The following is a 23,905-nucleotide window of genomic DNA, read 5'->3' as shown; positions in this document are numbered from 1 at the left end:
GTGTAGGCCGTAGTACACTCTCGGTGCTCCCTGCCGTTGGCCTTCCCAGCTGATGCCTCAGAACAGGCGAACAAGTTGCGTGCGTTCCTAAAGGACACCCGGGGGCGGGGGTGCTGGGGGACCTTGGCCGATGCACAGAGAAGCCCCAGGAAGGGCAAAGGGGCCTTGACCTTGGGTTCTGTGACCTCGTTTCTGAGAGTGGACGCTTGCTATTGATAAGGAGAGAGTATGTAAATACGACATCCGTGTAAATACCATCACAGTGACAAGAGCAGGGTCGGGGCACTGCTGAAGTGGAATCAGCCTCCCAGGCCTTATTCTGAAATGAAAATTTCCCCTCAAGGTTCTAAACCAGACTCAGGGACCTCCATCCAGGGCATCCACAAACAGAAACATAAAACTGATGGTTTACGGTTCCATCATCCCAAAGTTGGGCTCCATTTCTGTAAGGTAAATTGCAGTAGGGACAGTTGAGAGCTGAATGGGTTCACTGCGCAGCCGACTCACAGGTGACCGCCTTGAGTAAGACTGAGCTGACAAGCCCCTCCTCCATCTGTAAGGAGGACCAGCAAAAAGAAAACTACGCTCATTAAACACAGTCTGCCCCACCTCCTCTCCTTCGCAGCTCTGGCTCAGCAGCTCCTCCTGCCTCCCCTGTGAGGGTGGCCTTGTTTCTGGCCATTTCCTGAGCAGGGCTGCTCTTTCAGCTTCCCCCTCAGCCTTGGCTTGGCCTGTGGGGTGGGCCAAACACCAGTTCCTTTCGAGCCTAAAAAAGACAATAGAAATCTCTTCTGTAGAATAGGGAGACAGTGTGCTCCATCCTGGCCTGATTTAGGTTGCTCCTAAGTCATCGTGCAGGAAACTCAATGCTTAAGTCAGACCCTCCTCTCCGACACTCACCCATGCATGCACATGTGCGATTGTGAAGTCCTTACACTGCACTGAGAAGGGTATTTTGTTGTTGTTGTTGTTTAACTTACATTAAAATGTCTTCAAAGCACAGTTTCTCTCTGACGCAAGGACACTCCTGTAGGACCAGAATGTGCATTCTGCCTGCAGTGTCCTGAGCTTCCCAATTTACAGACAAGCTTTGAATTTAAAAAAAGAAAAAAAAATTGGAAATGGGGCCAGCAGGTGGCATGGTGGTTAAGGCACTGGACTCCCACATGGCCGACCTCAGTTCAAGCCCTGAGCCCTGAGCCTTGACTATCATTTCAGGCATTTGTGTTTACATGCTCACGACCTAGAGAGGAGACTGGAGGAGAAGAGGTCGCAGCATGGCCATCTTCCCTGGGGGTGATCTCTGTTTCTCTCTAGCAAGCGCATGCGCCCTATAGCAACAAAACAAACAAACAAACAAAATACCAAACTAAATAAATAAATGAAAACTCAGAAAATTACTTCTCAGACTTTAGGCTATGATTTCGTATAAACATTCAGCCAGTCTCTCTTGAGAAATCCCAACTCCTATCTGTTGCCTACCTGCGCCTCCTTCACCCCAAATGCGTGACACGTAATTTGGCCACATAACCCGCTTTAGGCTCACTCTCTGAGTTCTTTGTCTTGCTCATCTCGATTTTCCCAGACTCAGTCCTTGGCCACTTTCTTCACTCACCCATACCTCAGGGCGTGGCGTGTCTCGCTACAGCTTTCAGTCATAGGCTTGCTGGGCTTAGCAAATAAAAGTAGAAGGCACCCAGTTAAGACTGACTAAAAACAAAGTATGTTTTTAGTTTATACTATTTTATTTGGAACATATTTATACTAAAAATTATTGATCTGAAATTCAAATTTAGCTAGGTGTCCTGTATGTTAGCTGGCAACCCTACAATCATTCATTCATTCATTCACCAAATAGTTACTGAGCACCTACTATGTGTCCAGTACCATTCAAGGGAAAGCCAGACAAAATTTCAGTCATCATATCTTACAGTATAATGTCTGTGTGTATACATACAAAAAGGCCTCTAGGGACCAGTAGTTGGCATAATAGCTATGTCGCTGGACTCCCATGTAGTCGACCGCAGTTTGAGTTCCAGACCTGGTGACTTAAAAATCACACTGGGCACAAGTGCATGCATGCCCAAGATCCCAAGAGGAGAATGGAGGAGAAGGGATCACGGCGTGGCCATCCCCCGGGGGGGTGTGATTTCTCGCTTTCTATCTCTCATTCCCTCTCTGTCTTTCTAGGGGGCACATGCGCCCTATAGCATAAACCTCTCCAAAAAAAGAAAAAAAAAAAAGGTCTTCTTAGAACTTTTTAGCTTGATGGTTAAGATGGCTAGATCCCACATAACCAACTGTCAAGTCCTGGACGTGGTGGCTGGTAAACCACGCTAGGCATGTGTGCATGTGTGCCCAAAATCCCAAGAGGAGAATGAAGGAGAAAGGATTGTATCATGGCCATCCCCCCAGGGGGCTACTTTCTCTCTCTCTCCCTTCCTCTCCTTGCCCCCTCCCCCCACCCCTGTCTTTCTGGCAAGTACACGTGTCCTATAGCAAAATTAAAAAAAAAAAAGTTATTGGAAAATGTGTGTTATGAAAAAGCTGCATGGATTTCAAATCTTCCACACTAAAGTAAACTCACTTTTTTTTAACGTGCGTTTTTTTTTCATTCTTTTTTCTTCTTTGGAGAGTTTTTGCTATAGGGGGTGTGTGCTCACCCCCCCCCCCCAGGGGCTATATGGCCACACCACAATCCCTTCTTCTCCATTCTCCTCTAGGGATTTTGGGCACACACACACACGCGCCCAGCGTGAGTTTAAGTCATCAGGTTCAGGACTTGAACCACAGTCAACTACATGGGAGTCCAGCGACATAGCCATTACACCAACTGCTGATCGCACTTTTTTTTTTAATTGCCAGAGGGTGCATGTACTCACCAGACACAGAGAGGGAGAGAAAGCACATACACACACACACACACACACACACACACACACACACACCCTGCAATGGGCATGGTAACACTACAGTCCCTTCTCCTTTTCTCTTTTCCGTTGAGATTTGGGGCTTGGGCATGGACCCGGCAGGTTTCTTAACCTTCTAGGGCCAGACTTGGGACCATGGTCAGCCATGTGGCATCTGGCACCCTTAGATTACAGGGCTAGCCCTAAATTCTTACTTTTAATTTCATTTTCCCACGACTTTTTGTACTTTGTAACAACATTACTACATTTAACAAGATCGTCACTGTTTCTTCAATGATTTGGAAAACACACATCATGTTCAGATCTCCTTGATTATCTCAAAATCAGCTACATCTTTACACAGTAAATGTGTTTGAATTAGGATCTAAAGAAGGTTCACTCATTGCATCTGTTGATATATTTCTTAGGTCTCTTTTTGTAATAGCTCCTCCTCTTCACCTTTCTTTATGCTATTGATTTCTTGAAGTCACTGGCTCGTCCATCTTGCAAAATTTACCACACACTGAATTGGGATAGTCACTTCCTGTGGACTTTAGCTTGTTTCTATAGCCTCTGTGTTTTCTGTAAACTGACAGATCCAGAGGCTTGATCAGAGTCAGACCCAGTGTTCTGGGCTCAGGAGGCACAAAGTGGTTGTCTCAGCTGTAGCGATGCTAATGGGTCTTTGGGTTCAGATGCTGTTGTTCTGAGCCAGTCCTTTTGCCAAACACCAGCATGAGATTGTTTGGCTGCTGGGTGGAGCCTGGACTGGAAGCGGAAGCTCTAGCAGTGGTCTAAGGACAGAGGAAGGTACCTTGGGCCAGGAAAGTGGAGACGAGGGGCACCGCAGGGACACCGATGTGTTTAGAGGCGGAACAGGCGTGGCTGTGCCCTGCGCTGATGAGGAGAGGGTCTGGTGCCCCGTGAAAACCCACACGGGGAGGTGAGGGAGGCGAGGAGGGGGAGGGGCCCAGGTGGAGCAACAGGAAGGAGCACGCACTTTGAGGAGATGTTGATGTTTGTCCTGGCAGAGCAAAAGGTTCACCCTTGTGAGTGCAAACTCTGGGGGTTAGCTCGTGGAAGCACTCGAATAGGACAGATATGTGAGGAAACAGGAGGGACAGAGGTCTGGATGCCCACTCCATGCCCTGGCCCTCAGCATTTGTTTATATGCACGATAAGTGGAGGTTTGGTAGGGCTTGGACGTTGTGTATGTATGAGGAGACTTCAAGTTCGTGAGAAAGATGGAGTTAAAACACAAGCTTATTTTGGTGCAAAAAGTAAAAATGAAGCCCACGCAGTGTTTTCGTAATACATATTTTCCACGAACTCTTCGAAGACCTCATGTCTGAGCGTACAGTTAGTGTGTCAGGTTTTATAACTCTGCCCTTTGCTGCACCAAGAAATCCATTTCCTTATGTTTCTTCCACAAGAGAGAAACAAATATTTATCAGGGTCCTTCTGCAGCCTCCCAGCCAGCCAGGATTATAGGCTCAGGTTTGCCTGGCATATTCAGGTTGATCCAGGAGCCAAATCCGGGCCTCCCAGTTGGTCTGGTCTCACACAGGAGTAGCCTCCTACCTGCATCACGGCAGCTGGGCCTTTGAGAAATTCATTTCTGTCCCCTCCTTCTTCACCTACTGCTCTGGCCTGACCCTCATAGTCCCTCCCTGCCTTACCTCCATCAGAACTCACCTGGCCAGGAATCACTGCTTCGCTGGGGTCTGGTCAAGGAGCAGGCTCTGAGAGGAACGGCTTCCAGATCTGCCAGCCACTTCCAGTTAAGAAAGACAAGGATGGAGGCAGGAAGAGTAAACCAGGCAGCAGAGTCATTTCAGCCCCTGCCACCTCCTTCAAGTAGCAAAACCAGGGAGAGCGTCTGCCACATGCCCTCAGTCTAGCAAGGTAGACACTCAGGACCAAAAAGCTCAAGTGACTTGCCCACAGACACTACCAGGTAGAAGCTGAGCCACCCCTTGGCCATCCACCCTGCAGACGCCCTGCACAGTATGTCTGCATCGGGATGGGGCATCAAACCCTGTCTGCAATTCGCATCCCATTTCTTTGTAAGATGGTTCTGGTGTGACTGCAGGAAGAAAAGGAGGATCATGCTCGTTGAACCCATCAATGTCATAACAGCTTACGTATCATCACACCCACATACATGGCAAGAGGGTGTGTGTGTGTGTGTGTGTGTGTGTGTGTGTGTGTGTGTGTATGTGTGTTTTTGTTAGGGGGTACATGCACTTACTAGAGAGAGAGAGAGAGAGAGGGAGAAACACCCCTCCCCAGTGGAATGTGGTCATGCCACAATCCCCTCTCCTCAATTTTCCATCCCGTTGGGGTTTCAGGCACATACTTGAGCCAGCATGTCTTTTAAGCCACCAGGGCCAGGATTGATACCGTGGTTGGCCATGTGGGATCTGGCTCCCTTAACTACGAGAACACAGGGCTGGCCCCAAACAGCCTTAAACTAGGATCAGTAAGGGAAGGGAATGTGGTTAAAAGCCACATCGGGTGCAGCAGTAATAATGTTCCATGATGCTGAGGTTGTTATGGGTAGGTTCCAGGTTCATGTCCTGAGGTCTCTCTGTACATACTGGACATGCACATGTCTGCCCATGGTCCTGACTGGCTAAGGTGGGATCACAGTGTGAAAATCCTATGGGGAGCAGCAGATGGCGTGATGGTTGAGGACGCTAGACTCCCACATGACTGACCATGGTTCAAGTCCCCACACCTGACAGCTTGCCTTCTCTCTCTCCCTCTCACTCTGTCCCTCTCTGGTCAAATTTAAATAAATAAATAAATAAATAAAAAGTTAAAATAATTCTTAAAAATAAATAAATAAACCCTGTTGGGGGTATACCTCTCTAAGAAATAAATAAACTTCAAAAGATAAAATAAAAAGTCACCTCAAAGACAGAACCAAAATGCCTAGGATGACAATTATTCTAGAAAAGAAATGACAGTCACCACTCTGAGCCAGGTTCTATGCTGAGTCTTCTCCCACATGATCTTATACCCTCACAGCATCCCTGCAAGCTGGCTAGGTTAGTACTTACAATTACCTACTAGAAGCTCAGGTTCCACGAGGTGGAGGGACCTGCCCTGCGTGCTTGGCGCGGCCACCATTGGAACTCGGGACATTAGACATGACCCCAGTGTTTTCCAATGACCACTGCCATCAAAATATCAATCCAGTGAGAGTGGATAGATCTGTGCTTTCTGGCATTTGAGACAGGAAGGAAAATGTAGTCCTTAATATACACTAGGAAAAGAAAAAGTACATTATTAGATTCCTAGCAAGAAATCAGAAAGGGAGTTATTTTGTAAAAACTTATGCAAGAAAAATTGAACAGAATTAGTTTATTTTATTAATTCAGTTATTTTTATGGAAATAAAGAGGAAAGGCTTTCCTCCCTGGCATCCCAGCCCCTTCTGAGAATTCTAACACATGGCTGGGATCAATCACTCAACACTTTGAAGAGCTCCCTATTGCCTCCATCAGAGTTTTTCGAACGTGTAAATAATAATAATAATAATAATAATAATAGAGATCAACAGATGGCATAATGTTTATGTCCCAGACCTGGTGACTTAAAACTCATACCGGACGCATGCACGTGCATGCCCAAGATCCTGAGAGGAGAATGGAGGAGAAGGGATTGTGGTGTGGCCATTCCCCCTGGGAGGTGATTTCTTGCTTTCCATCTCTCTCTTTCTCCGTCTCTCCAGTGAGCACACATGCCCTATAGCAAGAATCTAAACAAACAAACAAACAATGGCAGGAGGCATTTCTCAGATGAAAGCTTACATGCAATGCCAAACACAGGAAGAGACAGAAGAAAACCCGAGAGTAAGGCAGAGGATGAAGGAAGAAGGGACAGCAGAAGGCAAGGGTCAGGGGACCCAGACATTTTCTTCCCCTCCATTAGCCTTCCCTTTGCTCACCTGCCCTCTCCCAAAAAGTCCTTTAACCCCCTTGATTACCTGTCAAACACATCCTGGCCCAGTTCATAATGGTATAAGCAGTGGCAGGATGCCGCTCTGCCATACTGGAGCTGTGTGGAAGACCAAGGTTCAGGCCCCAGATGGAACGGAAGCATTCTGGGCATGCACCAATAATCCTGAGTGTCTTAAATGGGGTGAGGGGTGGACAGTGGCACAGCAAGACCATGTCAGGAATATCTCTTTCTCTCTCTCTCTCTCTCAAGAAGTAAAATAAGTAAACAAAAAAATCCCGAATTCCCCAGTAGTCTACCCTCTGTCCATTTGGTTCTTAGCCCAATATCTACCCACTGGTCTAAACCTTCTATTTTTTTTTTTTTGAGAGAGATTTTCGCTATAGGGCGCGTGCGCTCGCCAGACAGAGAGAGACATAGAGACAGAAAGCGAGAAATCACCCCCCAGGGGGGATGGTCATGCCGCAATCCCTTCTCCTCCATTCTCCTCTTGGGATCTTGGGCACGCACGCACACGCGCCCGGTGTGAGTTTTAAGCCACTGGGTCCGGGATGTTAGTTCCTTTTTTTTTTTTTTGCTGGTTCCAAATTATAAAAGCTAGGGTTCTATGAACAGTAAAGCTCAGATTTACTTCCCTTCTAAATGCCAAACAGGGAAACAAAACAAAACAATTTGGGCAATTCACAGAATAACATAAAATAGAATTTTATATTTTTTCTAATCTAGCTTCTCTTCATATATTTGTTTTCCCTGCATTTCTTATTCTTTGTCATCTTTACTTCCTTTGACATGCTGTATTCTTCCACGTTTGGAGCATCATCTGCTCGTCATAATCAAATTGAAGGTTGTATATAAACATGTGTGTATCCAAGTGCTCCTTAAATTCTATCAATAATTGTTAGGTATTTCGACAGTGCTAATGCGTACCTGGAGTACCCATATCAAATGATATAAAATAACTGAAAACATCATACCTGTTTTAAAAGTGTGTAGTTGGAGCCATCAGTGCTAATTTTCCTTATCTCATGATGATCAGCAAGAATTAGAAAAGGTTCTTCCTCTAAACACCAAGACAAAGAACATATGAGGATTTTAATATTTATGGCTTTGGACTGTGCTTACTTTTGGCTTAGTTTACAGCAATATAAATTCAAATACAGTGCTGCTCTACTAACTTCATGGCTATAAAAATGAATCTGGAGCAATCTGGTTGGTAGAATAATGAAACAGCAACACACACCCAGGCCATACAGAAAGTCTAGATCATTTTAAGTGCATTCTTCTCTTACCCTCAGTTTTCATGTCCATTCAAATAATTCATTTGGAATTAGTGGGAACTATCTGCTCTTACCACCTGACTTTTTTTTTGAGAGAGATTTTCGCTATAGGGCGCGTGCGCTCGCCAGACAGAGAGAGACATAGAGACAGAAAGCGAGAAATCACCCCCCAGGGGGGATGGTCATGCCGCAATCCCTTCTCCTCCATTCTCCTCTTGGGATCTTGGGCACGCACGCACACGCGCCCGGTGTGAGTTTTAAGCCACTGGGTCCGGGATGTGAACTGCGGTCGACTACGTGGGAGTCCAGCGACATAGCCATTACGCTAACTGCTGGTTCCCTAAACCTTCTATTTTCAAGAAGCCTTCTCTTGCCTTGTATTTGAAGTTGGCCTGTCCCTCCTGCCTCCCTTTACCTGGCCCTCCACATCTCCGTTAGAGCCTTAGCTCATTCTCTGTGTTTTGAGTTACCTACACTCAGGACTCTCTTCCTATCCCCTTAAGACGGTGGCTTTTCCATCTCTGGTTACCTTCCAGTTGCCCAGTACAAAGAGAAACAATGCCCAATAAATGCTTATGGAGTTTTCACCCGTCCTTCCTGACCTGTGGAGACTGAAGGGCCCACAGCAGAAGGGCTCAGTGTGGACATGGTTTTTACAGGCCCGACATGTGCAGCACCAGCATGTATGACCTGGAGGAAGTCCCCTTGGATGATGATGACCCAAACAGCTTAGAATTCAAAATCCTGGCATTCTATGTCAGGCACCACGTCTTCAAGAATACCCCTGATGTCTTCTCGCCGAAGCTGCTGAGAACAAGAAGTCTGTCCCAGAAGGGACTGACCAGTTGGTCAACAAACGAGTCATGGACACAAGTGCCATGGCCTACCAGACACTGTGGACCCAGCGAGAAGCCCGTAAACCTTGCCAAGAAAAAGTCGTCTTGGAGAACATTCTTTGGGGTATTGGAGAAGGAGGAAGAGTCGCAGAGCTTGCCTACGGTGGCCCATACTCAGGGTCCAAGGACAATGGAATTTCAGGGCCTAACCAATCAGCAGTGGCCCAGGTCTCTTTCCAACGTGGAGCAGCGCGTCGAGCATGCAGGTAGGCTGTGGGGGGGTCCTTTCTCGCCTACACCCAGACTTTCCCTTCTTCGTGTGTTCGGTGGTGCTCCTCCCATCTAATACCATGGCCTTAGGCATGGCTTTGCCTTCGCTTTCCAACTTTCAGTAGTATTCCATAGTAATCGCATTACTCTTCTCAAGACAGCAGCAGCGAGGATGGCGGCAGGGAAGAGTAATGGAACTGGTTTCAGGCTCCACCGTCTATAAATAAGCTCACTTCCCAAATTCCGAATCCTCTGTCCCCAAGTCCAATAGAGAGGAAAGAGGTCTTTGTTTAGGCCTTCCTAAGGTAAGTCAGCTCATCTCTCGGGGCGTCTGTATTTCCACCTGTATTTGGGGGTGGACCACTGTCCTTACCTCTTAGAGCTTATAGAAGGATTGGATAATTATATGTGAAAATAAACTTCAAAGTATAAACCCATTAAAAACCAAAACCAAAACCAAAAAACAAGTGAGGACTGACCATATAGCCAGATCCCACATGGCTGACCACAGTTCACATCTCAGCCTTGGTGGCTTCAGACACACCAGGTGCATTTGTATGTGTGTCTGAAATCTCGACAGGACGGAGAAATGGAAGAGAAGGGAGCACAGAGTGAGCACGGCCCTCTACAGACAGTGCTTTCTTCTTTTCTCTTTCTCTGTCTCTCGCTGGCAAGCACACACACCCTCTGGCAGTTAAATAAATAAATGAGAAGCATTTTAATAAACATCTTCCTCAGTGAGACAAAATTGTATTGAATAAAACATTTTCACAAAGAACTTTAATATTGACGGTTGCCCTTAGTCCACAAACCTTGGCCTACACATTTTCTTCCCTTGCAACACAGCCCAGTTTCTGATGCCTAGATTTGAGAAGAAAGCCCTGCTCCTGCTGGGTTTGACTGGCCCCGGGGAACTTGTCAACAGTGAGTCAACAGGTGGCAGCAATGTCTCAGTTTTAAACTGTGACTCCCTTGACATGGACAGCTTTAGATCATTCACTGTGGCGAGGGCGGGTTCACTTCACATCGGACTCACAGAAGAGTAGGACAGGGGAATTAGGGTCAGGAGTACCTGGGAACCTTATTACACAGATGTCAGGAAATGAGGGTGCCACAGAAGGGGCTTGCTGAAGGGGACACGCTGGTGACCGGCAGGGCCTCAACTAAACCCAGGTCATCATCCGGGGCTTTAACCTTTCAAGTATCCAGCTGAGGCTCCTTACTGTCCGTCTCCCTCCCTTCTCCTCCCACCTTCCTCTCCACCTTGCTCAGCTGTGGTAGGCAAAGTCCTTCTGCTGAGAGTCCTATCTGAGCTCCAGAGCTTACAGAACATGGGTAGCATCGAAGTAGGCTTTTCTGCTTACTGTGGACTTTACCTGGAGGCGCAGACAGCTTTGTTTGTTTATAAGCCAGTTTGTGCATGTTCTTGAGAGAGAGAGAGAGAGAGACGGAGAGGGAGAGGGAGAAAGCACCCCCTAGTGGGACATGGTCACACTGCAATTCCTTCTCTTCCATTTCTCCATCCTATTGGGATTTGGGGTACATATGCACATATGCTCAGCACATTTTTCAAGCCACTGGGGCCAGGATTTGAACCACACAATTGGCCATGTAGGATTCAGCTCTCTTACTCACTAGGCAATGGGACCACCTTTTTTACAGACTTTAACCTTCTGGCTTTGTTCAAGTTAAATGACATTCTGTATTCCAATGTTTACTGAAGTATCTTTTGACTTTTTTTCTTTGCTAAAATTTTGACGGCTGGCCTGCCAATTCAAAAAAAAAAATTGTAATAGAAGTTTTTTTCCTCCTTTTATTGGTGGGGAAAGAAAGGTTTATATAAATTGAGCATAAAAATGAAGTTCAAAAAACACTTAGCCAATGGGTTGATGTGCTGAGTAGCTGAGCGCTATCTATGGCTGAATAACTACGTGTGACTAGAGAAGTAGAAACGATTACCTCCAAGGAGGCTTTGCTTCAATCACACATCTGCACCATTTCTCCTCTCACCTTCCTCCTCGCTCTCCTGTTTAATCAGTTATGTGGTTTGTGTTCATCGTGGGCCTTCTATTGAGTGTAACCCGAGGGGCCCTCGCATTCTGTTTCTAGTTTGCCACGTACGAAGCCAGAATTTGGCAGTTGGTTTTTACCTGGTGTGGTTGTGGTTTTCTTGTTTTTTTTTTTATTTTGTTTTGTTTTGTTTGTTTCCTTTTTTTGTTAGTTTGTTTGTTTTGCTACAGGCCGTTATGTGCTCACCAGAGAAAGACAGAGGGGCAGTGAGAAATCACCCCCAGGAGAGATGGCCACGCCACAGTCTCTTCTCCTCCATCCGTCTCTTAGGATTGTGGGCACACATCCACAGCACCCACAGTGTTTTTCAAGCTGCCAGGTTCAGGACAGGAACTGCAGATTCAGTGACATGGGACTTAACTACCCCGTCACCTACTGGCCCTCACCTGGGTTCTTTTAATAAAAGGACTCAATTTAGCTTTGCGTTGTCATTTCCAAGACTTGGAATCCAGGCTTACATGGGAATTGTGAGGTCATGTCCCAAGATCAAAGTTTATTAGTGAGAGGGACCAGTAGTTAGTGTAATGGCTATGTCGCTGGACTCCCATGTAGTCGACTGCGGTTCGAGTCCCGGTCCCGATGGCTTGAACTCACGCCGGGCGTGTGTCTATGCATGCCCAAGATCCCTAGAGGAGAATGGAGGAGAAGGGACTGCAGCGTGGCCATCCCCTCTGGGGGTGGGGGGTGATTTCTCGCTTTCTGTCTCTCTGTCTCCTGTCTTTCTGGTGAGTGCACATGTCCTATAGCCAAAACCTCTCCCAAAATAAATAAATAAATAAATAAAAAGTCTATTAGTGAGAGAGATGGATGCTAACACCCACTTTAGAAACTGCCCGCCCAGACGCTTTTACTTGTGAATCTTTTGTGTCTTCACAGCTATGACTCACTACCTGTGGAATAGTATCGTGAAAATTAGGTCCTGTAATATTTAGTGAAAACCCAAGGAACTGTGGCTTAAATAATACAGGGGTTTATTTTCTCTTCTATAAAAGAAGACCAGAGTTCGGCCACTCAGTCCCATAGGGTGGCTACACAGTTATTAGGGATTTCTGGCAATGCTGCCATCCCTCAGCTAATGGCTTCAATCCTTGAAGTCACCTTATATACCACAGTGGCGGCTGAGACTCCAGCCATCATGTCTACATTTCAAGCCCAAAGAAAACAGGAGGGAAGGACACAGTTGCCTTCTTTCTAGAAAATCAGCTTCCTTTTAGGGAGCTTCCTTGAATCTATTCTCAGTGGTGTCTCCTTATATCTACTGACCGCTCTCCACTGCAAGGGAGGCTGGGAAATGTAGTTTTTCCAGCTGGATCCATTGCTGCCCCTCACGTTCCAGGGTCCTGTCACTCAGGAAGAAGAAGACATTTACTGAGTGGGAATTAGCAGTCTCCACCACATGGAAGGTGCTCCCAGACTCTGCTCTCTCCATCTCTCTCTCTCTCTCTTTTTGCATTTCAATAACTTTATTAGCAATAAAGTTATTAGTACCAAAACGTGATGGTTAAGTTATCTCTGCCAACCCCAAATTAACACTGATGTATTGAAAATACTGAAATATATCAACCTTTTGTGAAAATCGAAAAGTTATCCATAAAACAAGGTTTACAAAAGTTACGATATATTGTAGTTCTTTGATTTATTTTTCAGTGCTTGCTTACCAACAGCCAGTCAAAATTGGTTAGAGCCATTCTGGGTGGCCTCGGGCTACACACTAGACTGAGGAACAGTGTACAGCACTGTAATGTCCCTACAGTCACCAACTGACACCAGAACACAACTCCAGTGAAAAAATATGGAGCGCTTCACGAATTTGCGTGTCGTCCTTGAGCAGGGGCCATGCTGTATTGTTCCAAATTTAGTATACGTGCTGCCGAAGCGACTACATCCGCTCCCTCTCTTTACGGCACATGCCTCAGGCCAAGGCTGAAGGGCAGGCACCTACCCAGGCCTGCCTCCTCCACTTGGCCCCCCAGGGACCCCCAAAATAGACTCCAAAGGATGGGCAGTCTTTCTGTCCTCTCCCTGTCCTGATCCAAATTTCCCTAGCTTTGCAGATGGGACCAAGTTTGACAAGAAAGGACTCTTTTATCATTTTTCTTTCTCTCTCTCTCTCTCTCTCTCTCTCTCTCTCTTTCTCTTTCTTTCTTTCTTTCTTTGAGAGATATTTTTGCTATAGGGCACGCACTCACCAGACACACAAAGAGATATCCCCAGGGGAGATGGCTATGCTGCAATCTCTTCTCCATTCTCCTCTCAGGATTTTGGACATGCATGTACACATGCTTGGCATGAGTCCCAAGCTGCTGGGTCCAGGACTCGAACTGTAATTGGCCATGTGGGAGCCCAGCATCATAACAACGATACCACCTGCTGGCCATCTGTTTTCTTTTATCTTTCAAAAATTATTTTATTTTATTTTATTTAGTTTAATTTTTTATTTGACCAGAAAGGGACAGAGAAAGAGAGAGAAAGGGAAAGGGAGAAAGCAAGCCACTAGGTCCAGGACTTGAATCATGGTCAGCCATGTAAGAGTCCAGTGCTTTAACCACCACGCCACCTGCCAGCTCCTCTTTTTTCATTTCTTAAATTAAGAGATTCAAAATGGAAATCATAACTAGAGCCAGTTCATCTTAACTACAATGTGTGCTTATTGGGTTTCCCACATATCTCGTCTGCATCCCTCACTGGACACCCACAGCCTCACAGACCTCCAAACACTGTGCACGGTGAGCCAGACTGGGCACTTCTGGGCCTGCCAGTGGCTGCCCGGGCACATGGAGCTTGGGATGAGGGTGGTGGCCAGGATGCAGAGGGACAGCCCTCAGCACCTTCATCAGCTTTCTTAGTGCACAAGGTGGGCAGAGCCACATGCTGATCAATCCAGACAGGCTACTCAGGCTAAAGAAGGGGCAGATGGAAGCCTCCCTTTCCCGTCTCCTAAGGACATGCAAGGGAAGGTCCCCCAGACTCTGAGATCCCATCTTCAGCCACTTCCTTCCCGGAGGCCGTGGGTGGTCAACGCACTAGAGGAGACAAGAGAGCACCAATAGGTGATTGGAAAGTGGAAAGTATATTCAGTTCAGTTGTTAAAATGAGAAAGGGAGAGCAACTATTTTCTCCTTGACCTCTCTTCTCTAATTCACTCCTGGTCTGTTTTCAAACCCTTTGTCCTGAGTATGAAAAATACAACATTTTCAGCCAGGTGCCTCTTCTGGAAGGCGTTACCAACAGCCATTGTCTCCTGTGGTTCTTCCAGTGTCTGGCCAGAGGGGTAAAGTGGAGGGGCACTGAAGTTGTCATGCTGGGAAGGGAGCCGGGGGAGGGACCAGAAGCCACCTGGACAGTCCCCGACCCCCGGTTCTCATGTGACACAATCCCTCCCAGGATCCAGGCCTTTCCACTTTTATCTGTCATGACTTACAAAGTCCAGGGGTTCCATGGGCACACCAGCCCTGTGGCCAGAGTCTGTTACCGTCTCTAAGCCTTGTGAACTAACCGGTATCATTCTTCAAACATTGCGCCATACAACTCAGCTGCTCCAGGTGGTATTCAAGAGAACTTGGAGAAGCCTCTGAAAGTTAAGAACTCAGTGACAAGTCTTCAATGAAAATGTTACTGCCCATCAACTCAACCACACACCTGCCCGTCCCACTCTACCCTACCCCAAATCTGGGCAAAACTTGTCTTTTTTTTTTTTGTCTTTTTTTTTTTTAATTTAATTTTTTGCCATAGGGTGTGTGCACTCACCAGAGATAGAGAGACAGATGGAGAGAGTCAGTGAGAGGAAAGGTGATAAATCACCCACTGGGAAGATGGCCATACCGCAATCCCTTCTCCTCCATTCTTATCTTGAGATTTTGAGCATGTATACACATGTGCCTGGTATGATTTTTTCAAGTCAGTGGGTCTGGGACTCAAACCATGGTCAGCCATGTAGAAGTCTAGCACCTTAACCACCATGCCACCTGTTGGTCTCAGAGCTTGTCTTTTATAACCAGTAGCTGAAAGTCAAGAAGCCAATGTCATTGCAGCCTTCCTATCCAAATGCTTTGTTCTATAATTCTGTGTGTAAATACATGACAGAACTCTTCTGGATTATGAATTCTTGAAGGCCACAGGATGTACTCCGAGCATCCTTGATTATCTTAAGCATTAACTAAAAGCTTTCCAGAAGACATGGAGGAGAGAGATGAGGAATTCAACGAGGAAGGAGAGTTGGGTGTTTGCTGGATGATGGACTTGGGTAATGAATGAGGCCCTAGAAGAGAGATTTTTTTCTCTTTCCTCAGTGACTGAACCCCAAAAGTTTGTCAAACTACTGAATGCCCTTCTATGCACATAGGGGCCAACTCTCCAAGATATTAAGGCCATCCCACCCAAAAACTAATAAAAAATAAAAGTACAATGAGCAATCCCTCAAGCAGAGGAATAAGTGTTTATTTCCTCTGTGGTTCTTCCCTTGCAAAGGGGAATGGGGGCTGTAATTGACAAGACTTTGAGAAGAGAGTTCAGAGGGCAATTGTTTCAAGATGATCGTCATCCCTCTATGTATTCCTCCTGTCCCCCAGCCCCAGCCGGCAACTGCCAGTGCTTCCTGAAGAATGATACCCCCCAACACACATATGCAGTCCTCTCATTCTGGGTTATTCTAGACATCTGGGCAACTGTGTACAGCAATGAGCCAAAAGAAGTTCTTCTGGGAAAGGCCTCTCAGCACCATTTTGTCTCTTTTCAGTTGAGGACCCAAAAGCGGCTTCCATTGCCAACCGAGTTGCTGAAATTGTTTACTCCTGGCCACCACCAAAGTTGACTCGCCTCCGTGGAGGGGGCGTCACACAGGAAGCTGCAAGTTCTCAGAAAGGTAAACCATCCTGGGAGTGTTCGCGCTGTGCCGTTTGCCAGGCAGAGGTATATGAGGGGTATGTCTTTGTTCAGTTCAGAGCTCTGCAACTTGGGAGTCTCTGCCAACCTGGACTAAGGGGATGGCAGACCAGGTTGGAGGCAGGGAGCTCTAGGTAGATCTACCAGCCCCAGACAAGGGGGCTACTCCAGTGGGTGGACCCAACATGGCAAGCTCACTACTAAGTCAAAAGAAAAGTCGTCTTCTAGGGGAGGAGTTCACACAGAGCCTGCATCCAGCCCTGTCCACAGGGGAACACGCACTATCAGACTGGTTGTGTTGCTGGTGGCCCTGGACCAATTTGCTCACAAGAGTACACTGGAAATAGCTGGAGTATCAACCCAGGGACTTCCTCAATTTCTTTGAGCTCTGGTGGAAAAGCAGGGGGCTGTCAGACTCCAGCCCTGGAGAGCACACAGAGCAGAACTGGGAAATGACTAGACTGGGCCAGCTGTCACCAAAACTATGGCAACAGCTACAACGACAGGTCCCGCCAGGCCATGAGAACTCCAGGCTTTGAGGAGGGAACTGAGAGGAGCAGGAGCAAGTGCCACAGGAGAGCTGCTTGGTCCCACCTTTCCTCACCAATGCCCTGTCTCCCTAAAGTCTCTGGTGTAGGGTGTGAGGCAGAGGGCTCCTGGGTGTGCAGCACCCAAAGAACAAGGCAAAGTTCTCTCGTGCTCTGCTACACTCCTGGTGGGGATGCAGTCAGCACAGCCATTATGGGAAACAGGGCAAGTTCTTCAAAACCTAAAAGTAGAACTACTGTATGACCTAGCAATCTTTACTGGGTAAATATTTGAAGGAAAGTAAGTCAGTATGTCACAAAATATCTGCACACCAGTGTTGACTGGAGCACTATTCACAATAGCCAAGATAGGGAAGCAACCTAAGCGTCCATCAGCTGGCAAAAGGATAAAGAAAATGTGGTATACATATACAAAGGAATACTATTGGGCCATTAAAAGGGCAGAAATCCTGCCATTTGAGGATGAATGGGTGAGCCTGGAGGACTTCATATTAAGTGAGATAAGTCAGGCACCGAGAGGAGTACCACGTGTTCTCGCTCATGTGTGGACATTGAACATACAGCCTCATAGAGAAGAGGTCTGAAGAATGACTGCTGAGAGCTGAGAAGGTTGGGGGTGAGGTGGGGAAAGAGATCTGTGCTGATTAACAGAAATAAAACTGCACATGGATGGGAGGCCAGCAGGCGGCATGGTGGTTAAGGTGCTGGATCCCACATGGCCAAGTGCATGGTTGGAGTCCCAGACCTGGCTGCTTGGGAATCAGGCCAGCATGTGGGTGTGTATGCCCAAAATCCTGAGAGGAGACTGGAGGAAAAGAGATTGAGTATAGCCATTCTCCCTGGGGGGGAGGGGGCTTTCTCATTCTCGCTTTCTCTTTGTCTTTCTCTGGCAAGCACAGGTGCCCTATGGCAAAAATCTAAAAAAACTAAACAAACAAACAACAACAACAAAAAAAAAACCACTGCAGATAGATAAGAGGAATAATGTCTAGTGCTGTAGGATACAGTCAGAAGAATACAGATGGCAACAGCTTTTGTGTATCTCAAAGTAACCAAAAGGAAGGATTTTGAATGTTTCTACCACAAGTAACGTCCATTGGTCAAGGTGATGGGTATGCAAATTATGCAGAATGAATTTCTACACACTGTAAAAATCAAACTGTATTCTCACGGTTGTGTACAATTATTATACATTGAGTTTTAAAATATACTTTAAAAAGTTTTCAGGGCCTGCCCTGTAGCCTAGTAGTTAAGTGAGTCAGATACTACATGGTCAACTGCAGTTCAAATCCTGGCCCCAGAAGCTTGGAAAATATGCCAAGTGCATGTCCAAAATCCCAACAGGATGGAGAAATGGAGGAAAAGAGACTATACCATGACCGCACCCCTCTTGGGAGTGCTTTCTCCATCTCTGTCTCTCTTGGGTGAGCACATGCATCCTCTGGCGATTAAAACTAAGTTTTTAAAAAAGTCCTTCATTCAAAGGCATAGTGGTGGCTTTGTCTGCCCCCTGTTGTACTATAGGTGTCACGAATGTCCACAGAGGCTTCGAGCAAGGAGTTAGAGGAGAGGAGAAGCCCTTGCCATCTGCTGAACAGAGTGGTGACACTTGATGGCAAAGGTTGTGTATTTTGCAGACAGAATAAAGTTAAGGCCCTAACACTCAAGCCCTGTGACAGCAACTGTTCCACAGAGAAGGTGGCACCAAGTCAAAACTGCACACGCACCATGGAGGCACAAGTTCTTTCTCCTCTCTAGTAACTCGAGCCCAAATCTCCCACATACCTCTTACCTGGCCCTTCATGGGATTTTCTTGGGAGCAGCTACTTCAGTTCCCTGGTCTTTCTTTCCTCCTTATCTGGGACAAATGGAAGATGCCATCATGTCAGAGACTGTAAGTAAAAAATACTGTTTTCTCAGTACTGGGCCTTCCTCTGGATCCTGTTCTATGACAATGACCGTTTTCTTCATGTTTCATTGTTAGCAAGTTTTTTTGTCGTCGTTTTTATGCTAGAGGGCATATGTATGGAACAAAGAGAGAGAGAACAGGGAGAAAGCACCCCCTCGAGGGGATATAGTCGCAACACAGACCTTTGGCCCATCCCTTCAGTATCCTGGGCATGTACCCATATGTGTACCTGGTATATTTTTCAAGTCACTGGAGCTAGGATTTGAACCTTGGCTAGCCATGTGAGATCTGGCTCCCACCACTGCAAAGCACTTAACCACTACACTATGGAACTGGCCAAGCTGTTAACAAGTCCTTGGAAAAAAAGTTATACTCAACCTCCCCTGTTCCAATACAAAGGGGCTTCAAAAGTTCATGGAAAATAGAATGAAAAGACAAGTCTGTTGGATTTCATGGTGAGAACTGGGGAGCTGAGCAAAGAAAGAGGAGGAATGAGGAAAGAAGGGAATGGTAAAAGTGTCCGGGAATGGCTTGTGTTGGTTCAGAAGAGGCAAGGTAAGACTTATTAGCTAAGACATAGAAAGGACACGTATTCCTTGATACCAACTAAGCCACAAACGTTGCCACTGGGGAAATTTAATGTTATTTTTGCCTCCCTTGGGGAAAATAAATAAATAACTGGAATTTTCCCCTGACAGATGGAGAAGACCAAATAATAGCCAGAATTGTTGAGCTGCTGAAATACACAGGGGATCAGTTGGCAAAAGAGGTATGAAGGTCCTTGGACGAATGCGATGTCTGTCTGTGCCCATGCACTAGCACACAAGAATGAATTGCACTTCGGGTTGCAATATTACTCCTTTTCGAAGTTCAGGTTTCTACTTGGTCCTACATTTTATTTGCCTTGGAGTCAAAATTCCTCATGCTGGCCGCATCTCAAAAATGAATCACTTTGGAAAACATCATTAAACTTTCTGGAGCCTCCTTGGAATTTTTGGAAACTAAACTTGGAACTTTGTTATTGCAAGAAAAGACACCAGTACGTTGAAGTTGGCTGAGTAGAACTGTCTTGTTCCCCATGTAATCGATCCTCACTGGGGTTTAGACTCTTGCGTTTGCTCTGCAGCCTGGCTATCTGTGTCCTGTAGTTACTCAGAGGCTGGAGTCCTTCTGAAGTCTCTCTTAGAGTTGCTGGACTGTTTCCTGTTCAAGGTCTCTTAGCAATTCAGCCAGAAAGGCAGGGCTAGTCTGACTAGTAGATCTCTTTCTATGTAGAAGTTTAAACTTACTTTTCCAATCAGGAACAAGTGGAAATTGCCTCCAGGTAAAGAGACTACACACCCCCAACACGGTCAGAAGGGCTTCTTTTCTAGATGCCATCTCTTTTTTCTTTTCTTTTTTTTTTTTTTTTGGAGAGGTTTTCGCTATAGGGCGCGTGCGCTTGCCAGACAGAGAGAGACATAGAGACAGAAAGTGAGAAATCACCCCCCAGGGGAGATGGCCACGCCGCAATCTCTTCTCCTCCATTCTCCTCTCGGGATCTTGGGCACACACGCACATGCGTCTGGCGTGAGTTTTAAGCCACCGGGTCCGGGATGTGGACCGCAGTCGACTACGTGGGAGTCCAGCGACATAGCCATTATGCTAACTGCTGGTTCCCTAGATGCCATCTCTTTCTGTGTCCATCACCCACAGATGACAGAGTAGTCCTGAGGGTCTGTCAATCAAAGTCCAGCCTGTGAATCCAAGTCATTGTTTCGCCAGGACCCATGGGGAGAGAACCTGGCCCTGAAGGACTTTAAAGGACTTCTTGCGGGATGGGGAAACAGCATTAACCAGTCAGCCATCCTACTCTGTCCTAGGCTCACGGCTCCTGGTACAACAGCTTTGCCAGACATGTGCTCCGAGGATGGTGACTGGGAGGGTAAGGGGCCTGGGACAGGGTGCAGAATGAGAAACTGTATGTAAATGGGGGGTATTGGACTAAACAAAAGAGAAGGAGGTATGTTAGTTTTGTGGCCACAAGTAGAGAGTAGACAGGGCCTAGGACGCAAGATTAGAATAGAGTTTGGGACCAGCAGATGGTGTAACGGTTACGTTCCTGAGCCTCCACGTGTCCAACCAAGGTTCAAATCCTGGACCTGGCGGTTTAAAACTCAGGCTTAATACCAAGAAGAGAATGGAGAAGGGATTGTATGGCAGTTTTAAAACTCAGGCTTAATAATAAGAGGAGAATGGAGGAGAGGGATTGTGTCATGGCCATTCCTCCAGGGGATGATTTGTCACTGTCTGTCTCTCCAGTGAGCACACTCGCTCTATAGTAAAAAATCTCTCTTTAAAAGAAAATAAAAACTCATGGTGGGCACATGTACGTGTGTGCACAAAATCCCGAGAGGACAATGGAGAAGATAAGATTGCAGTGATTTCTTGCTTTCTGTATCTCTTTCTCCAGTGAATGCATATGCCTTGGAGCAAAAATCTCTTAAAAAAAAAAAAGAAGAAGAAGAACAGAGTTTAAAGACAAGCCTGTTTCTCTGGAACTAACATTATGGATGTAGAAGTTAAGGGAATAGATTTCGCCCCATGTGTGAATGAACTTTCTGGCATTTGGGGCTGCCTTCTGAAGAAATGCCCTTCCTGTCACTAGAAGAATTACAAGTAGATGCCAATAACCAGGCAGCAGTTCAGTCTCCCAACTGGGAGAGATAATTTAGATGTCCTCGAGGATCCTTCACTGCTCTGGGGTTCTGTGGTTCTCACGGCAACTTCTTTCTGGTTTCTATAGGCGTGAGTTGCAGTGACCAATGGGGTGGTGTGAAGGTGACCCTGGGTCACAAAGAGACTATCCTTCCCCCCACCCTGCAATTTTTCACTCTCAAAAACCTTGCTTTGTGTGATGCTCTCGGTGATATTTTACATGAATGATGTATCAGTAGAATCTGTGCTTGTTGTCTCTTTTACATGTTTACCCGGTAGATGACTCTTCCAGTCCACTGCAATGTTTGAATTAATATGAACCACTGTGCTCCTGCAGTGTCTTAAAAAAATGAACATTGGGACCAGCAGATGATGTAATGGTTGCATCTCTGGACTTTTATGTAGTAGACCATGGTTCAAGTTCTGGACCAGGTGGCTTAAACTTCACGCTGGTACTTGTGTGTGCATGTCCAAAATCTTGAGAGGAGAATGGAGACGGGATTGTGGCATGGCCATTTCTGGGGGGGGGGGGTGACTTTTTGCCTTCTGTCTCTCTGTTCTCCAGTGAGTGCACACACTGCACCATATAGCAAAAATCTCTCTCTCAAATAAAAAATTATTCCCAGAGCACCTCCTCCATGCCCAGCTCTATGCTAAGTGTTTCATGCAATAACACTGTAGTATAGGTACTATCATCCTATTAGTTCAAATGATAAAACTGAACCTAAAAGGTAAACTTCCCAAGATTGCACAGCTAAGAGGTAGGACAAGGGTCTGAGCCAAGATGGTGATTGCCACCCTTCAGATGTTTTTTTTGTTTTGCTTTTAGGTTTTTGCCATCAGGTGTGTGTGTGTGTGCTCCTGAGAGAAAGAGACAGAGAGGGAAAGTGAGAAATCACCCCTCAGGAGGCATGGCCATGCCACAATCCCTTCTTCTCCATTCTCCTCTTGGGATTTAAGACACACATACATGTACATGCACCCAGCATGATTTTCAAGCCATTGGGTCTGGGATGCAAACTGTGGTCAGCCATGTGGGAATCCAGTGCCTAAATCACCATACCACCTGCCGGCCTCCAGATTCTGTTCTTTACACTATTTCTAGCAAAGCATTTAGTGCTGTTTTACAATTGTCATTAGACTATGGGGCCCTCGAATGAGGACCTGAGTCTTAAGATTATCCATAGTACCTGTTCATTTTAAGTGCTCAGGAAATGTGTGTTGAATGTTTAGTGAATGGACTTTCCAGTTGGTCACTTATTTGTCCCAGTGAAATTCATTCACAGAGCAGGTCCATCTCAGTCTGGTTCTGCAGGACATTGTACCATGACGGAGGAGACCAGAATCCAAAGCTTTCCGCTAAGTGTTTCAATAGTTCATATTTGAGTTAAAGAGTGCCCTTTGGGGACAGCTGGTGGTGTGGTGCTTAAGGCAACTGGATCCCATATGGCCAACTGTGCAGTTCAAATCCCAGACTCCATGGCCTGAGAAACACTCTGGTTGCATGTGCGTGTGTGCCCAAAATTCCAAAAGGAGAAATGGAGAAAGGATACTGCATGGCCATCCTCTATGGGGCAGGGGGTGCTTTCTCACTGTCCTTCTCTCTCTTTCTCCAGCAAGCACATGTACCCATTAGAAAAAAAAAAAAAAAAAAGAAAGAAAGAGAAAGTGAGAGACCTTTGTCTGCTTCACTGGGCCAAGTTGCTTCACTGAATGCCTGTCTTCTTGTACACAGTTAAAGAAAGACAAGACTTTGATAAGCTGCTTCCCGGATGGGCTGTCCTACTCTGTTTTCAAGACCATCACAGACCAGTTCCTAAAGGGTGTGGACACCAGGGGAGAATCGGAGGTCAACGCTCAAGGCTTTAAGGCTGCCCTTGCAATAGACGTCATGGCCAAGCTCACAGCTATCGACAACCACCCGATGAACAGGGTGCTGGGCTTTGGAACCAAGTACCTAAAGGAGAACTTTTCGCCCTGGGTCCAGCTGCATGGTGGATGGGTAAGTGGATCCCATTAAAAAGTGTATCTTCTCAGAACCCAGAAAAAATGAGATGGGAAGTTTTTGGTTTTGTTGAAGGGAACATGGCTGTGAAGCACTTCTCATGGGTTTAGGACACTTGAGTGGCAAGAGATAGACCCCACTGATGGGAAAGTATTTTAAGCAATGATGTCCATCATCGATAAATATTTACTGAGCTCCCACGGGTATGTGGGGTATGACTGTGGGGGGGAAGGGAGAAATTGGTCCGATACAACAGGAAATGAGGAGCTGCCGACATATAAACTGTTTCCAAAGCTGTAATTTCTGCTTTCACAAGTTTTTCAGGCAATAGAAGTCTGAAGTGAGACAAGGGCAGGCACTCAAAAATACTGGCAGGGTGTTGGGGCTGGTCCTCACGCAGAGATTCAGGGTTCATGACCTTTTGGCACTGCTGCTTTGACCCAGTTATTTTGACATTTTCAACAAACAAGAAAACAGCAAAACGTCTGCCTACGGTATCTTTAATTACTTGCTATAAGTCAAAACAGCATTTTCCCTA

The 23,905-nt window shown here is 46.3% G+C and overlaps 1 protein-coding gene and 1 pseudogene across 6 annotated transcripts in view; one reads left to right on the top strand and one right to left on the bottom strand.

Moving 5' to 3' along the window:
• The window catches only part of BCL2L14 (BCL2 like 14), a 42,835-nt gene that overhangs the window by 16,235 nt on the left and 2,695 nt on the right, over positions 1 to 23,905 (top strand). For all 6 annotated transcript variants that reach the window (XM_014582680.1, XM_027766835.1, XM_027766834.1 and 3 more), the window contains 4 exons: positions 8,811 to 9,253; positions 16,063 to 16,188; positions 19,364 to 19,434; positions 23,098 to 23,364. In XM_014582680.1, the coding sequence (XP_014438166.1) occupies positions 8,818 to 9,253; positions 16,063 to 16,188; positions 19,364 to 19,434; positions 23,098 to 23,364 (900 nt within the window). In that variant the 5' untranslated portion in view covers positions 8,811 to 8,817. The remainder of the gene's footprint in view (positions 1 to 8,810; positions 9,254 to 16,062; positions 16,189 to 19,363; positions 19,435 to 23,097; positions 23,365 to 23,905) is intronic.
• LOC114005388 (uncharacterized) lies at positions 13,114 to 13,210 on the bottom strand (annotated as a pseudogene).

Source organism: Tupaia chinensis, unplaced genomic scaffold (genome assembly GCF_000334495.1).
Source record: "Tupaia chinensis unplaced genomic scaffold, TupChi_1.0 Scaffold143728_1, whole genome shotgun sequence".
NCBI lineage: Eukaryota > Metazoa > Chordata > Mammalia > Scandentia > Tupaiidae > Tupaia > Tupaia belangeri.
This window is presented reverse-complemented; position numbering and strand designations above follow the sequence as displayed.